Genomic DNA, 16930 nt, shown 5'->3' on the forward strand with positions numbered 1-16930 from the left:
ATAGATTTTTAAGCCAATACAAGTCAAAAAATGTAACTAGGTCACTCGGAAACATTCAATGTGGTAAGCAACTACTGTGTATGTTTGGCCTTGTGTTTTAGGTTATTGTCCTGCTGAAAGGTGAATTTCTCTCCCAGGGTCTATTGGAAAGCAGACTGAACCAGGTTTTCCTCTAGGATTTTGCCTGTGCTTAGCTCTATTCAGTTTCTTTTATTGTTTGCACCAAAATAGTGCTTTGTATTCAATTTCTAATTTCTTTGCCACATTTTTTACAGTTTTACTTTAGTGCCTTATTGCAAACAGGAAGCATATTCTGTAGCGGCTTCCTTCTTTTCACTCTGTCATTGAGATTAGTATTAAAGATTAACTACAATGTTGTTGATCCATCTGTCAGTTTTCTCTTATAACATCCATTAAACTTTGTAACTGTTTTAAAGTCACCATTGGCTTCATGTTGAAATTCCTGAGCGGTTTCCTTCCTCTCTGGCAACTGAGTTAGGAAGGACGCCTGTATCTTTGTGTGACTCAGTGTATTAATACACCATCCGAAGTATAATTAATCACCATGTTCAAAGGGATATTCAGTCTCTGCATGTTTTCTTTTTACCCATCTACCAATAGGTGTCCTTCTTTGCAAGGCATTGGAAAACCTCTCTGGTCTTTGTGGTTGAATCTGTGTTTGAAATTCACTGCTCAACTGAGGGATATTACAGACAATTGTATGTGTGTGGGGGGGTACAGAGATAATGTAGTCATTCAAAAATCATGTTTTATTGCACACAGAATGAGTCCATGCAATTATTATGTGACTTGTTAAGCAAATTCCTACAGCTTTTCATTTTTAATTAGTTAGTAAAAATATCTAAAAACATAATTCCACTTTGATATTAATGGGGTATTGTGTGTAGACCAGTGACACAAAATCTCAATTTAATCTATTTTAAATTCAGATGGTAACACAACAAAATGTGGAAAAGTCAAGGGGTGTGAATTTCTGAAGGCACTGTATGTTTGTGCGTCCAGCACAAATGACACCATTTAAATAAGACGCACACAAAGAGAAGGTACAGGACAGGACAGACTTAAATTTATTCAGACAAACATTGTGGAACTGTTACAATAAAATAAAGGTATTTTCAGCCCATAACATCAACATTCCATTATAACTTCAGAAGGGGGAAAATAAGACACTCTAAAACTCACTGCACTATGCTTCTATGGAAAGAGCTTCTGGAGTCTAGCTACATTAAGGACAATCGATTTACACACCTCAGTCTGCAACTGGACAAAGCCACAGAGCCTTCACACGGCAATATATTACCCTTTAACATGAGTCATTTTTTCTCTTTACAAAGTAAAAAATATAGAGAGTTAACAAAGAAGACTTTTGCAAACATGGCCATTTATGTGTGTGTTTGAACTAGCATCGTAAAACTGTATCGTGTGTGTGTGTGTGTGTGTGTGTGTGTGTGTGTACACTCCCCTACATATTTATTTGGACAATTCCATCATTTTGGATTTCAAATAAAATGTGTTATATGCAACGACATTACAGAATGACATGTTTTATTTGACTGTATTTTCATACATATCAGTTTCACTGTTAAATAACAAACGCACTACTTTATGTATATTGTCCCCCGTTTGAAAGTGTCATAAGTATTTGGACAAATTCAACGGGAATAATGATGAGAGAGAAAGCTTGAGATGCACAAAGATTATATCCCCAAACACATGCTATCCTCCATTACTAATAACAGGGGACGTTAGCATTTTTTGGAGGGGGGGGTATGATATTTACGCCTATGTAACTTTCTCACTCATCATTATTCGTGATTCATTCATGATTATACGTAATCACGGTAGCATCCACGTTAATGTAGAAGTGTTTAGAAACATATTCTCTTCTTATTTACAACTCCAAAATGACACAATACATTATTTACCATTCATTTCTATTGGGCACAACATAACACGAAACACAACCAAATGCATACTACAAACCTGGGGTGTCACAAGCTTGAGTGCTAGGAACATGGGACCAAATACAACATTTTTGACTAAATCTCACACACTATAAGTGAATTTGTCCAAATACTTATGACATTTTCAAATGGGGGGGGGACTATATACATAGCATACTTCCATTTCTAAACAGTAAAATAGATGTGGATGAAAATAGCCTAAAATAAAAGCTGACATTTTGTACTGTCGCCACATATAAAACATTTGATGTCAAATACAAATAGCGAGTATTGAGCCAAATTAAACATTTTAGCTTCACTGTCCAAATAAAGACATAGGGGAGTGTATGTGCGTGTGTGTATCTGAGGACATTTCAGCAACAGCGAAGGACCTTGGGATTGCATGTAATTCCGCTTCTGTAGACGTTTGAGTGACTTGGGCCAAACAGAGCTATGTACACCAGCAGGCCAGGCAAGCGAGGGACAGCAGTGGCATCAGGACAGGGCAAGGGTCAGTTATGACATCATGAGAGGGCAAAGGTCAAGGGCAGGTTGATTGCAGAATCAAAAGAAGAGGCCTTACACTGCTACAGCAAGAGATGACTTAATAGACACGCGTTACAAGTATGTTACAGGCTGTGTGTGTGTGTGTGTGTGTGTGTGTGTGTGTGTGTGTGTGTGTGTGTGTGTGTGTGTGTGTGTGTGTGTGTGTTGTGTTATTGTGTTAGCGGGAGGTTTATTGTCTCTCTGGCTGATATACACACAGAGACGTCAGAGTTGAAGATGCACAGGGACAAAACACAAAAGGGTCATCATGCATGCTGTTGACGTGATAAACAAACAACCAATCAATATCAGGGTCAGAGGTCACTGTGATGCAGTGATCAGTTGTGACTAGATGAGTTAATGTTGTGATCTGAAAGGACCAACCGATTGATTAATGGACAGAGGGAGAAATCACCCATCAGTTTTTAGTAAATACACAGATATACTGTATATGAGTGTGGGCATGAGAGAAAGGGATAAGGAGTGGACTGAAGAAGGGAGAAAAGGGAGCGCAATAAGGACAGAGACCAAAAATGGAGGATGGGGATTCGAGAAAGGGAGAGAGATGAGGGAAGGAGAAAAAAAAGCCCCGAACCCAAAAGCATCACTTTCATCCCCTGTGTTCCTCTTCCTGTCCCCAGATTTCCCAGGCTCCTCTGGGAGAAGACTGAGATGAAAGGCCGACTCTACGGGTGTCGACTCCGAACTATAAAAAACAAAATAAGGGAAATTAGATGAATGAGAGGAGCGAGAGGAGCACCACGGCTGTAAAACTCACTCATGCATTCCACCAGCGTGAAAAACAGAGCAAAGAGAGAGATAGTGAGAGAGAGGGGAGAGGGAGCGAGAGAAAGAGGGAAAATAAGCGAGTGACAGAAAGAAAGTAAAGATGTGTGAGAGCGAGAGAGAGAGGGAGGGGGGAGTAAAAGGCTGTGAGAGAGGTAGCAGAGAAAGAGAGCGAGAGCGTGAGATTTGTAAAGTGAGCAAGCAGGTTTTGGTCATGACAGACTGTTTTCTAATTAGCTCTGTGCCTGCCTGGACCTACACTTGGAAAACATCAGTGTTGCTGAAGAGTAGAAGAGCTCAGCCGTCTATTCTGTAGAGCTGTTGTTTGTGCTATATGGACCAAAGTGTCAATCACAACAGACTCTCACATGTGAATAAAAAAATCTGTTCAAGATCGCTCCCCACTGGCCGAAGCACGCAAAAGCAGTGTATCATTACGCTGCATCACAAGCCCAATGAAGCATATAGTGCCCGGCTCAGACCTGTGAATATATGCATCCAATCATCGAAGGCCTGTTATTATTAAAGTGAAATGTCACTAAGCATTGTGTGTGCTTATACTGTACCAGTGTAACGCTTATAACTGTTCATAAGCCCGTCTTATGGGTTACGCCTATCTCATCTGGGTTCGTGGGGTAGATACATTACGATAACTGACCTCACTTGACTGCAACCCGAAATATTCTGAAATAAAGCAGGAACTCATTTAAAATAGAAGCTATACTATAGCTAGAATATTTCACTTCTTATGTCACCAATACAAACCAATGGCTACAGAAATCAAACTCTACGACACACAAAACTATTATGGTAAAACATTGTTTTTAAACTCCTGCTGCTTTTAGTAAAAATCTTTTAAAAAATCAAAGCAAACCGCTAAAATGAAAGAAAAATATATTTGTGTCCGTCTCAAAAGCTGCAGGCTGGTTTGTGGAGGTTTGAAAAAGGTCTGGGTACCTTGTAGGATTTCTCTGATCTGAAATTCCACAGACAAAGTGCTCGTCTCCACCTGAACCAAAGTACAAAACTTGTTTCAAATAAATAAATAATAATAATCAAATTAATGGAAAAACAATATGTATGTTTTGAACTTTCAAGCTGAAGATAGAGGTTGCTATTCAGTTAGTGGCTCACAATGTCATTTTAAACTTCTAAAAGCAGGCATTTAGAGGAGGTTTGCACGGCAATAAGACTGCAACAGAAGAGAGCGCTGCAGCAGCGAGTGTGGGCATTGTCACCAAATAAACCAAAGTAAATGTGTATACTCTGGGTTACATATCTGGCTACCCAAACATGTCTTCAGCAGGGGCGTAGTAGGGGAACATGCAAAAAAACACAATCATTCTTGCTGATTCTAGGACACCCTGGAACATTCAATAACAGCCAGAACGATATTCTCAAGCAGAGCCTATAGAGTATTCTGGAACCCGAGAATATGGTATTCTAGAACATGAGGAGGGAGGAAGCGAGTGGAACACAAACAGGAGAACAGCCTGTTGTGAAGGTATTTACACCAATGTGTCTATGGCCTCAGACAGACACGAAACTCCCAGAAACATAGGCAGATAAAGAGAGAGAAAGGGGAGATGAGAGAGCAAGAGAGAGAGAGAACGAGGATATAGCAATCGGTGTCAGTCAAAAATTGAAGGGTTTGGGGACAGTTGAAGCAGAGGGTAACACAAGAAAAGAGTCTTTGTTTGAATTGAATAGGTCTCCATTATCTGAAGGAGAGTAGAAGGTGGACACATTATATGAAGGTTGAGTAGGACGGGATTAACGAAGAGAAAGCTTCAATGAAGTTATGAACAAGAGGAAGGAAAAGTCAGTTGGACATGGACTGATGCTGAGGGGCAGGGGGCAGGACGAAGGAGACGCTGGAATGGCTTCAGGTCTGTGCAGAGTTAACGGGAGTCCCTGGTTGGTTGATGGGAGAGCAGGTGGGGGCAGAGCTACCAGACGTAGCCAATCTCGTCATCTTTGTCATCTTCCTCGTCCTCGTCATCCTCGATGGCCCCTCTGGGATGGATCCGGCCCCGCCTCTGCTTCTGCCGGCTCCTCCCACTCCGAGGTGGCTCCTCCTCCTGGTCGTCAAGGAGAAGGACGCCACCCCCGCTGCCAAAATCCCCCGAGGTCTCTTGATCCTCCTCTACACAGAGACAGGGAGATAGATAGGTTAGATATTGAGACAGACAGATGGGTAACAAAGAGAGACAGGTAGGCAGGCAGAGAGTCAGAAACTGAAAGACAGAGAAAGAGAGACAACATACGGCTGAGAAAGGCAGACAGACCGGCAGCCAGACCTACAGACAAACAAGCAGACAAACAAACCAATCCACATACAGCTTCCTTTAATCAAGACGCGCTATTCCGACAGCACAATGCACGATGAGTGTAAATAACGTCCTCTTCCTCCAGTGGTCCGTGTGAGCCTGAGCTCTACTTTATCCCAGCTCACCATCTCAAAGCATGAAACCTTTCAAAGGAACACTGTTGAATCCCAAATACATGAGCAGCGAATCAGAGGTAGCCAGAGGCATTCAGCTATAGATAGATAAGACTTCACAGGCTGTTCTCAGGTCTGTCTGGGTGATTACACAGCTTCTATTAGCAGCAGGATTTACCACACCAACGTTCAGTCTGGCAATTGTCACAGCAGATTAGTCTCCTTGTAAAATGGAACTACGCTTCAGAGATAGGAGTACATGCAAATGCCCAACACACTCCACAAACAACAACAACATGACAAAGGCATCGTCTGTTCCTCTAAAAGGCCTGGGGAGGATTTTTTTCGGGGGAGACACATTTGCGCCGTAAAAAGTCTCTAACAGAACAGAGACCTTGTCATTGAGATTCCCCGCATGCTTCAGTGGTATCTTTAAAGAAAGACTCAGCGAGCTTGCTGCCTCCAGCACCCCAGATTACACAGGCCTAGATAACACACGCACAGCAACACCTGTATCACAGAGCACACTCATAGAGACAGATGGGACACATTGTAAAGAGAATGCTGGAGGTGTATGTGTGTGTGTGTGTGTGTGTATGTGTGTGTGTGTGTGTGTGTGTGTGTGTGTGTGTGTGTGTAAATGTGTGTGTGTGTGTGTGTGTGTGTGTGTGTGTGTGTGTGTGTGTGTGTGTGTGTGTGTGTGTGTGTGTGTGTGTGTGTGTGTGTGTGTGTGTGTGTGTGTGTGTGTGTGTGGAAAAGTTATGTTGGGTTCACATACTATGTGAAATCTTTTGAATACTTTGAGCATTTGCTCTAGCCTGCCTGGAGTGCCAGTTCGGCGAGATCTTCAGTTTTGGTGCAGGCAAGCTCAATCAAACACATATTACGTATTTGGAATGATTCAAAATAGTATTTGAAGCCAGCTCTGGTACATAGAGTACGAATATTGGTTATATGTGCTTGTGTACATGATTGTGTGTGTGTGTGTGTGTGTAAATGTGTATGTGTATGTGTATGTGTATGTGTATGTGTGTCTTTACCACAGGTGGGGTTGCCCTGTTTTCTGGAGCCGGCGATCTCGTTGCCGTATTTGTCCACACACCAACACTGCCCAGTACTGCCATGACACTGGGTTGACTTAAAGTAACCCTCCTCAGAACAGCGTGGAATATAGGCCCCTAGAGAGAGAAAGGAAGGAAGGGAGGGAGAGTGTGTAGTGAGGGAGAGAGAGAGAGAGACTGTGTCTCAGGCCCACCAAATCAGGTTGAGTTATTTTTTATTATTATTCTCTACTTGTCAGTGTTCCAAACAGGATATTTTTAGATATATATATATTTTTTTCACCTAAACACAGTACTTGATTTGGGCAGTAGCTCACGGGAACTGCTTACCGGCACCTGAAATTTTATTCAGCTTGAGTCCCTGCACTTCCTATAGAATATTAGCTCAAAAGTATTGTAGAGTTCCTGCACATAAATATAAACAGTAACAGCATCCACAATGAGTACCGTGACCTATTTCAGTCCAAGCACTGGCCAAAACATGCAATTAGAAAATAATGGACAGGTTCTGGCATGTGTCATTCCACACTGATACCATGTGCAGTAAACAGTAGTTATCACTGTGTAGGCTAGGCTTAGCTAGCGAGCTAAAACTCACGAGCCAACTTGGCTAACAAAAACAAGTACAATGGCTGAATAAATCACTGTAAAAAAAAATCAAAAATCAAACAAGAGACCGCGTACAGAAAATAATTTTGCCGCATTTGCCACGTTAATTGATATTTAGTGTTTTATATTTACTAGGCTCGCCTGGCATCTACTCTTCCTTGGGTCCAAACAGGGTTAAAACAATTACATCACAGCCAAACACAAAGCCAAAGACATTATTATGCTATTATGACCCCATTTAGGTTCCGCTTTAAATGACATGCAGCTTATAAAGGCTTCATAAAGCCTTCATAAAGACTACATTAATGTGTTACAAATCATCTATAACCATATGTCATGCTTTATAAAGGGTTCATAAATGTAGCATAAATGTGTGACATAACAACGAATGTCAAATGTGGCATAACCCACTATGTCAAATATGACATAAACCTTTGCTTTATAAAGGGTGGCATAAGCACTGCTTGATAAAGGCCGTATAAGTTTTTAAATTGAGGCTTCACAAAGCATTTCTAACCCTGTCATGCATCTTGGTAGAGCATTACAATGCCAGGATATTGGGTCGATTCCCGGGACCACCCATAAAAATGTATTCACGCATGGCTAAGTCGCTTTGGATAAAAGCATCTGCTAAATGTAATATATTGTATCATTAAAACATTTCTAGAATGACCCAACTTCTTTCCCTCTTTGGTGCATATAGTCAATATTGGACCTGACCTCAACTTCCTCCAAAATGAATTGGTGAGGCTTTTTAAAATCCCTTTACAAACCCATCCAAATTCCATTCTGTTTTGTTTTTCCAGGTTTCGGATTTCCCCCATTTATGTAACACTTTTTTTTAATAGAAAAACAACAACATTTCATGTTCTGTGTTCACAACAATGCTTTAACCACATCAGGGGTTGACTTAGATCTTTGTGTGTAGTTGCCCTTTAAAACTTCTTACGGCTAGGGGTTCCGCTAAGCAGCACCCCTCGACAACATTCCGCTGAAAAGGCAGCGCGCTAAATTCAAAAATATTTTTTTGAAATATGTAACTTTCACACATTGTCACGTTCATCGTAAGGATCGGACCAAGGCGCAGCGTGACTAGATCATTTTAATCGAATAATTTTACATCAAAACAACAAACAACCAAACGAAACGTGAAGCTACTGATGTGCACTAAGGCAACTATACATAGACAAGATTCCACACCAGAAAGTGGGAAAAAGGGCTGCCTAAATATGATCCCCAAACAGAGACAACGATAAACAGCTGTCTCTGATTGGGAACCAGGCCAACAAAGAAATACACAACATAGAATGCCCACCCAAAATCACACCCTGACCTAACCAAATAGAGAAATAAAACAGCTCTCTAAGGTCAGGGCATGACACACATTAACATGTGCAATACACCAAATGAAAGATAAACTTCTTGTTAATCTACCCATCGTGTCCGATTTCAAAAATACTTTACAGCAAAAGCACAGCATATGATTATGTTAGCTCAGAGCCAAGTCACAAAAATACACAGCCATTTTTCCAGCCAAAGAGAGGAGTCAAAAAGCAGAAATATAGATAAAATGAATCACTTACCTTTGATGCTCTTCATCAGATGACACTCATAGGATATCATGTTACACAATACATATATGTTCTGTTCGATAAAGTGCATATTTATATCCAAAAATCTCAGTTTACATTGGCGCGTTGCATTCAGTAATTCATTGGCGCGTTGCATTCAGTTTTGCTTCCAAAACATCCTGTGATTTTGCAGAGAGCCACATCAATTTACAGAAATACTCATAATAAACATTGATAAAAGATACAAGTGTTATTCACAGAATTAAAGATATACTTCTCCTTAATGCAACCACTGTGTCAGATTTCAAAAAAACTTTACGGAAAAAGCAAACCATGCAATAATCTGAGTACGCGCTCAGACGACAAATCAAGCCAAACAGATATCCACCATGTTGGAGTCAACAGAAGTCAGAAATAGCATTATAAATATTACTTTACCTTTGATGATCTTCATCAGAATGCACTCCCAGGAATCCACAATAAATGTTTGATTTGTTCGATAAAGTTCATCTTTATGTCCAAATACCTCCTTGTTGTTAACGCGTTCAGCCCAGTAATCCAAATTCATGATGCACGAGCAGACAAAAAGTCAAAAGGTTCCGTTACAGTCCGTAGAAACATGTCAAACGAAGTATAGAATCAATCTTTAGGATGTTTTTAACATAAATCAATAATGTTCCAACCGGAGAATTCCTTTGTCTTCAGAAATGCAATGGAACTCAAGCTAACTCTCGTGAATGCGCGTCACCAGCTCGTGGCACTCTGCCAGACCACTGACTCATTCAGCTCCCATTCCACCCTCCTTCACAGTAGAAGCATCAAACAAGGTTCTAAAGACTGTTGACATCTAGTGGAAGCCTTAGGAAGTGTAATTTGACCCCATAGACACTGTGTTTTCGATAGGCCAAGAGTTGAAAAACTACAAACCTCAGATTTCCCACTTCCTGGTTGGATTTCTCTCAGGTTTTCACCTGCCATATGAGTTCTGTTATACTCACAGACATCATTCAAACAGTTTTAGAAACATCAGCGTGTTTCTATCCAAATATACTAATAATATGCATATATTAGCAACTGGGACTGAGTAGCAGGCAGTTTAACCTGGGCACGCTTTTCATCCAAACGTGAAAATGATGCCCCCTATCCCAAGCAGGTTAATTCACTGTTGTTTGGTTTGAGGGTTTACTGTACCACAGTAATCGCACATGTGATGATTATGTACTCGTATTCTGGCCGCCAATGGAATGGCTGGAGTAAAAGGCCACAACATTTATATTCTACAGACCTTACTGAGAACTCACTACAGTAATTTTATTGCGGCACCCATAATAGTTTATGTTCTATAAGCCAATATGTATTACACATAGTGATTCGCACTGGGGGCATTTAAAAACCCAATTTAATGCAAATGTCACTTAAATTTGAACAAATATGAATCATTGTTAATGTTTAGACAATTATTTTTCATATAATTAATAAATACATGTTGATACTTTTATACTATTTATGTGGAGGACTTTTATTTTGGACATTTATGAAATTCTGTGACCCGGAAGTACTCTTTTTAGTGTTGGTGACAAGATGCTGTTAATGTGATGAGTTTGCAAATCAAATGCCCAATTGTGGTGCCACCGGAAGGCGAAAAACAAGTTAACATTTATGGTAATTTAAATTAGTTTGTAGTAGTTGTGTTGAGTTAGATTACATACTGTAGCTACCACAGTCATTCTTTCAAATAATTTCGGTGACTACACAGCCATTGCTAGATAGCCAAAATGTAGCTAGCTAACGGGCTCAGCTAAATAAAAATCCCCTAGATACAGCCACGTCTCATAATCAAGTCATGAGATTTGTAAATGAAAGAGGAATATAATAATATGAATCAAATGGAGTTTCCCATCTCCCCATTTAGAGTTTCTAGTGCAGCACATACATAAATGCCCTCATCCAGATGCTGGGACAAAGACATTTCCTAACTTACCTGCTAACTTTCTTTGTTGTTACTTTTAAGATTGGAACCAACATGCAGTATTTGTAAAGTATTTGTCATCATCACTAGTTAACCCTCCTGCTATGTTCCGGTCGAATTGGACCGATTTACAAGTTCTCTCTGAAAAATGTAGTTCATTTAATCTGATTGTCATAAGGTTCCATGACTTTGTCCACACAGGGCATCTGAACACACAAAATACATTTTGATGACTTTCATTACATTTTGGGTGTGTTATTTAACTTTTGTACATCTGTTGTGTTCCTGGTCATTAGAAATGAATGGATGAGACTACAACTAGTGTACAAAATTTAGTTCAGGCACATGCCCATTCATCAGATGGACACACTTCCTCTCCCAGACCCCTACATACATGTATGTTTGAGCACATACACACACACACACACACACACACACACACACACACACACACACACACACACACACACACACACACACACACACACACACACACACACACACACACACACACACACACACACACACACACACACACACATACCTTCTTGGCTTCTCCTGTTGGCATTCTCACAAACAATCGCAACATTGTTTTAATTAATATATAGAACTTTTCTCGCAGCTCTGGTATATAAAGCTTTTTGAGGCCTTCTTCACAGTTCATTCTGTGGCAGCACAATTACTAAATTGTATACTGTATGTGAGGCTCTTGATCATATCCTTGATCATGACACTGGTGAGGAGGAGAGAGTCCTTGTTAAACTTTGACACAAAGTAGTCTGTGATAAATAGCACAATATGTTTCATCTGAGTATTTGTTATAGTCAAAATAATCCATATATTATGCTTTTCTTACTAAAAAACGAGTTGTATGAGCTCAGGTCAATGAGGCCTACAGGCCATTAATCACAAATAGAAGTTAAAAACTTTGTAATGTTGACAAGAACTTAAGTTGATAAAAAGATCTAACACAACATTAGGTGATAATATATGTAGTATTATGGATTTAAAATCAGCAATAATGGGGCGGTCATGGGGCGGTCATTGGGAGCACAGAATTAATTAACATGAAACGAACACAACAGGAGGGTTAACACAGTAAAAAAGTCATACTTATGGCTAAACCCGGCCTATTTCCACAACTGATCTTCTTAAAATGTGATTTTAAACCTGACCCTGACCAATGAAGGCCAAGGTTAATGTGTTGGTCCACCAGATCGTCATGTCACCTTCATGTCAAACCAACATGTCACCTTCTAGAAAGCACATGTTTATATCATATTGTCACACAGTTATGCCACATTTATGAACCCTGTACAACCCATGACATCAGGTTATAGAAACTTTGTAACACATTTATGTGGTGTTTTATGAAGCCTTTATGAGCTGAACGTAATTCAAAGCGGAACCCAAATGGGGTCGATATAAAATCCACAATACCACAACATTACAGTGTGTGTGTGTGTGTGTGTGCTCGCTTGATTTATTTGATGTGGAAGAGAGTTCCATGTAGTCATGGCTCTATGCAGTACTGTGAGTTTCCCATAGTCTGTTCTGGACCCCTGGTGGCAATCGTTGATTTCATTGATCTAATGTAGGGCCTTAAAGACCGTTTCAGTACATTCAGAGACAATTCTAAAGGGGATTTCGATAAAATCGTTAAGCTTACAGATGATTTGATGGTCAAAAATTATATCCACACCCAGGATGTTACCAGTTTCCGAAACAAATAACTTCCAGCAACATTGTGGACTCGCATATGTTACATCTACAGTGGGGAAAGCAGCCCCCATCAAGAGCAATTTGATTTACAGGCATTATGGAACAAGATATTGAATATACAACTTATGGAACTCAACAGTCGATTTCATACGGGATAATGAAGAAGGCTTGCACCAATCAGACTAATTTGGTCAAATGACAGCCACCCAGTACCCATCACGGTATTTCTGTGTAACTGTTTTTGTACAACAGCTTAAACGGAAGGTACATGAGGGTTAGCCCTATCCATCTCTCATCGAGGCGCTCGACATTTGTCCCGAAGACGTTTCCGAACATGAACAGGCTTCTTAGAGCCTTCACCACTCTGCCTATCACCGTCTGCGCTGTAAAACGTCTATCCTACACTGTCAACTATCCAGGCTCACAGGCCACCTGAACAATTTGTCACCTTCATCCTTTGAACGAGAACTGACCGAGTCCTCAGATTATGATGATATCATTTCAACGTTCAACACCAAACTCCGTCACCTTGTGCTGTGAGTCTGACCACAACCCGTAGGCCGATGTTCATTATTCCTTTTTCTTCCACTTGCCTGTATATGGCACTGCTTCATCGTGCTGTACATTGTCGCCTACTGTTATCATTTACATGACCTTTGTTTGGTGTTAGAGCGTGTAGGCCTAATATAATGCAAAGAAATCTGATCTGATTGGCCTCGGCATACGGCTGGGCCTCGCTGCGGTCGTTGGAACAGTGCTAGCTCAGATGGCTGCAGCAGACCAGTTGGTGGCACTATAGATGTCATTGGCACCGGTGGCACCATAGGATACTAGAGCAATAGCTTTTTGATCAGGTGGACTTTGTCTCGGGTAAATGAAAGTTAGATTTAAATTATGCAGATGAACAACGTGAAACCTTGTGAAAAAAACAAACACCGGAAATATTTCCCAATCTTAACATTAGTCAAATTGACCCCATAATTGGCATATCATCTCAATACAATAATGTAATACAATAATCTCAATAATGACTTTGAGAATGATTACCTGCATTCAAAGAGCCAACCTACAGCACTAGAATAAACATATCTTGCCTCGACCTTGTGATGTTGAGAGATAAACATGGTAATGATGTAACTGATTGCACATGAAGGAAGGTAGTTACTACATGATAGACGGCTTGCTTTGTTATACAATTGATATTGTGTCTTTTCTGTCATCCCATGAACCCCGTTCATTTCTACTCACAGCTATATATATAAATATGGCTTTTTAAAACATGTTTAATTTAAGACCTGCCTAAACAAAATTATCAATTTCTTTGTGATGGTGTATTAAATTGATTTATTATGGATTTATTAAGCATTGAGGCATAAGTCACTGTGCTTCTATGGCTATATGCACCACGACACTGTCTATTTAACAAGACAGCTCATAATCCAGTGCTTGAATCACAGTCACACCTATAAGACAATGGAATACAACAGAATTAAATAGAACATATATTTTTTGCAAATTTGATCGTGCCTGTGAAACCGTGATTTAAAAAAAAGGTATATTTTGAAACAATGCCCTTGTGCTCATTTTTGAGAATAGCTTGGCAACTGTATGTTTATTATAAACCTAATACTCGTCTATTCGATGGCCTGTCTAATAAATTAAAAAACGCAACAAAAATACTACATGGAACTTTGTATGAAGATTTGGAAAAAGTCGCATACATAACATTTTAAAAATTGGTTCTGTACCCTGCCTCAAATACACATGCTGTTCATCAGTCTCTTCATTCATAATTTGACAACGAATATAAGCTATTAATAATATTGTCACACAGACTATTCTCAATTTAAATCGTGTCTACATCTACACTGAACAAAAATATAAACGCAACATTTCAAAGATTTTACTGAGTTACAGTTCATATAAGGAAATCAGTATATTCAAATAAATTCATTAGGCCCTAATCTATGGATTTCACTGACTGGGAATACAGATATGCGTACGTTGGTCACAGATCAGTAAACAAAAAAGTAGGTGCATCTGGTGTGACCACCATTGGCCTCATGCTGCGCGACACATGTCCTTCTCAAAGAGTTGATCTGGCTGTTGATTGTGGCCTGTGGAATGTTGTCCCACTCCTCTTCAATGGCTGTGCGAAGTTGCTGGATATTGGCGGGAACTGGAACACGCTGTCGTACACGTCGATCCAGAGCATCCCAAACATGCTCAATGGGTGACATGTAGGCCAGGGAAGACCTGGGACATTTTCAGCTTCAAGGAATTGTGTACACCTCCTCACATCCTTAAGACATGGGGCCTTGCATTATCATGCTGAAACATGAGGTGATGGCAGCGGGTGAATGGTGCAACAATGAGCCTCGTCACGGTATCTCTGTGCATTCAAATTGCCATCAATAAAATTCTATTGTGTACGTTGTCCGTAGCTTATGCCTGCCCATACCATAACCCCACTGCCACCATGGGCACTCTATTCACAAAGTTGACATCAGCAAACTGCTCGATCACACAGACAATCCCGCAGGGGAAGAAACCAGATGTAGAGGTCCTGGGCTGGCATGGTTACATGTGGTCTGCGGTTGTGAGGCCGGTTGGATGTACTGCCAAATTCTCTAAAACGACGTTGGAGGAGGCTTATGCTAGAGAAATGAACATTCAATTCTCTGGCAACAGCTCTGGTGGACATTCCTTCAGTCAGCATGCCAATTGAACGCTCCCTCAAAACTTGAGACATCTGTGGCACTGTGTTGTGTGACAAAACTGCACATTTTAGAGTGGCCTTTTATTTTCCCCAGCACAAGGTGCACCTGTGTAATGACCATGCTGTTTAATCATCTTCTTGATATGCCACACCTGTCAGGTGGATGGATTATCTTGGAAAATGAGAAATGCTCACTAACAGGAATATAAACAAATGTGTGCCACAAATGTGAGATAAATCAACTTTTTGTGTGCATGGAACATTTCAGGGATCTTTTATTTCAGTTTATGAAACATAGGACCAACACTTTACTTATTGCAGTTGTGTTTTTGTTCAGTATATAGGCATATGTGTGCACTGCAATTAGTTCCACCGATATCCCGGACGGGATCCAGTAGAACAGACGATGCCGAGCCAATTGTGAACTGGGGCGGTAGGTAGCCTCGTGGTTAAGAGCATTGGGCCTGTAACTGAAAGGTTGCGAGATTGAATCCAAGAGCTGACAAGGTACAAATCTGGTGTTCTGCCCCTGAACTAGAAAGTTAAACCCACTGTTCCTAGGCTGTCATTGTAAATAAGAACTTGTTCTTAACTGACTTGCCTAATTAAATAAATGTTTGAGAAAAAAATACAATATGTGTTTCTAGGCTAAAGCCTATGGTTTATTCTGTTTGTGTTGTGTAGTGTCATGACGTTGGCCTGTTGGTTAGGTTTATGACCCCCATAAATACTTCCCCCCCCCCTCTCTACTATACAGAGTGACTCTTGGAAAGCCCTTTGTTAACATAGAGAGTCTGAAAACATTAAAGGGGTGGGGACCAGAACCATATTTCAGAAATCCAACCAGTTGAAAATATGCGTTGGTACTTAAAGAATAGGATATCAGATCAGTTGTCATCTGAGACATTATTACTGATAATTGGATGACATAAACTGTATCTTGGAAAGTCTACACATTCTAGTTATCAGATTCACATAGATTTGTTGTGCAATCTAAATGTTTAAATATGAAACTATTTGTGAAAAGATGAAACTACAGAACTAAGCCAACTTCAGTGTGAGCTTAAAGTATGGCTACTTGGTATGAACTTTGAACTCTTATACACTAAATAAGTGATACCTCCTAGCTGTTGAGTGAGCAGCAGCAGCTGTAAACGTGGGCTAAGAAAAGGACGGACAACGTATCTCTTCTACCAAACACACGCCTTTACTACAACACATCTTTTCTACCAGACATTCTTCAGAGGACAGGAAGATCTCTGTTGGGCAACATGGCCTTCCATCTACGACCAACCTATTGAAGCACAGCTCAGAGTAAATATTCCTTGCATTTTCCTTTTCCAAATGGGCGGTTATTTAGAATGCATAAGATTCTGTATTTATGATAGCATAGCTTTACAAGGTCCGATCAGAGACCAAGTTCCTTTGTTCCTCAGTCTTCCAGCGCTTTCATTCAAAACCCAGTCCCCTTTCTTTGTGTAACCAGCCATTATATCTGTTCCGTTAGCTAGGGACGTTTTCTTTTATGACATAATTAGTA

At 40.3% G+C, this 16930-nt stretch overlaps 1 protein-coding gene across 2 annotated transcripts in view; it reads right to left on the minus strand.

Annotated features, from left to right (window-relative positions):
* Positions 1 to 1065: 1065 nt before the first annotated feature.
* The window catches only part of LOC112220822 (testican-1), a 297048-nt gene continuing 281183 nt past the window's right edge, over positions 1066 to 16930 (minus strand). For both annotated transcript variants that reach the window (XM_024382717.2, XM_042303032.1), the window contains 2 exons: positions 6780 to 6917; positions 1066 to 5442 (listed from right to left, as the gene is read on the minus strand). In XM_024382717.2, coding sequence (XP_024238485.1) covers positions 5246 to 5442; positions 6780 to 6917 — 335 coding nt within the window. In that variant the 3' untranslated portion in view covers positions 1066 to 5245. The remainder of the gene's footprint in view (positions 5443 to 6779; positions 6918 to 16930) is intronic.

This window comes from Oncorhynchus tshawytscha, linkage group LG21 (genome assembly GCF_018296145.1).
Source record: "Oncorhynchus tshawytscha isolate Ot180627B linkage group LG21, Otsh_v2.0, whole genome shotgun sequence".
NCBI lineage: Eukaryota > Metazoa > Chordata > Actinopteri > Salmoniformes > Salmonidae > Oncorhynchus > Oncorhynchus tshawytscha.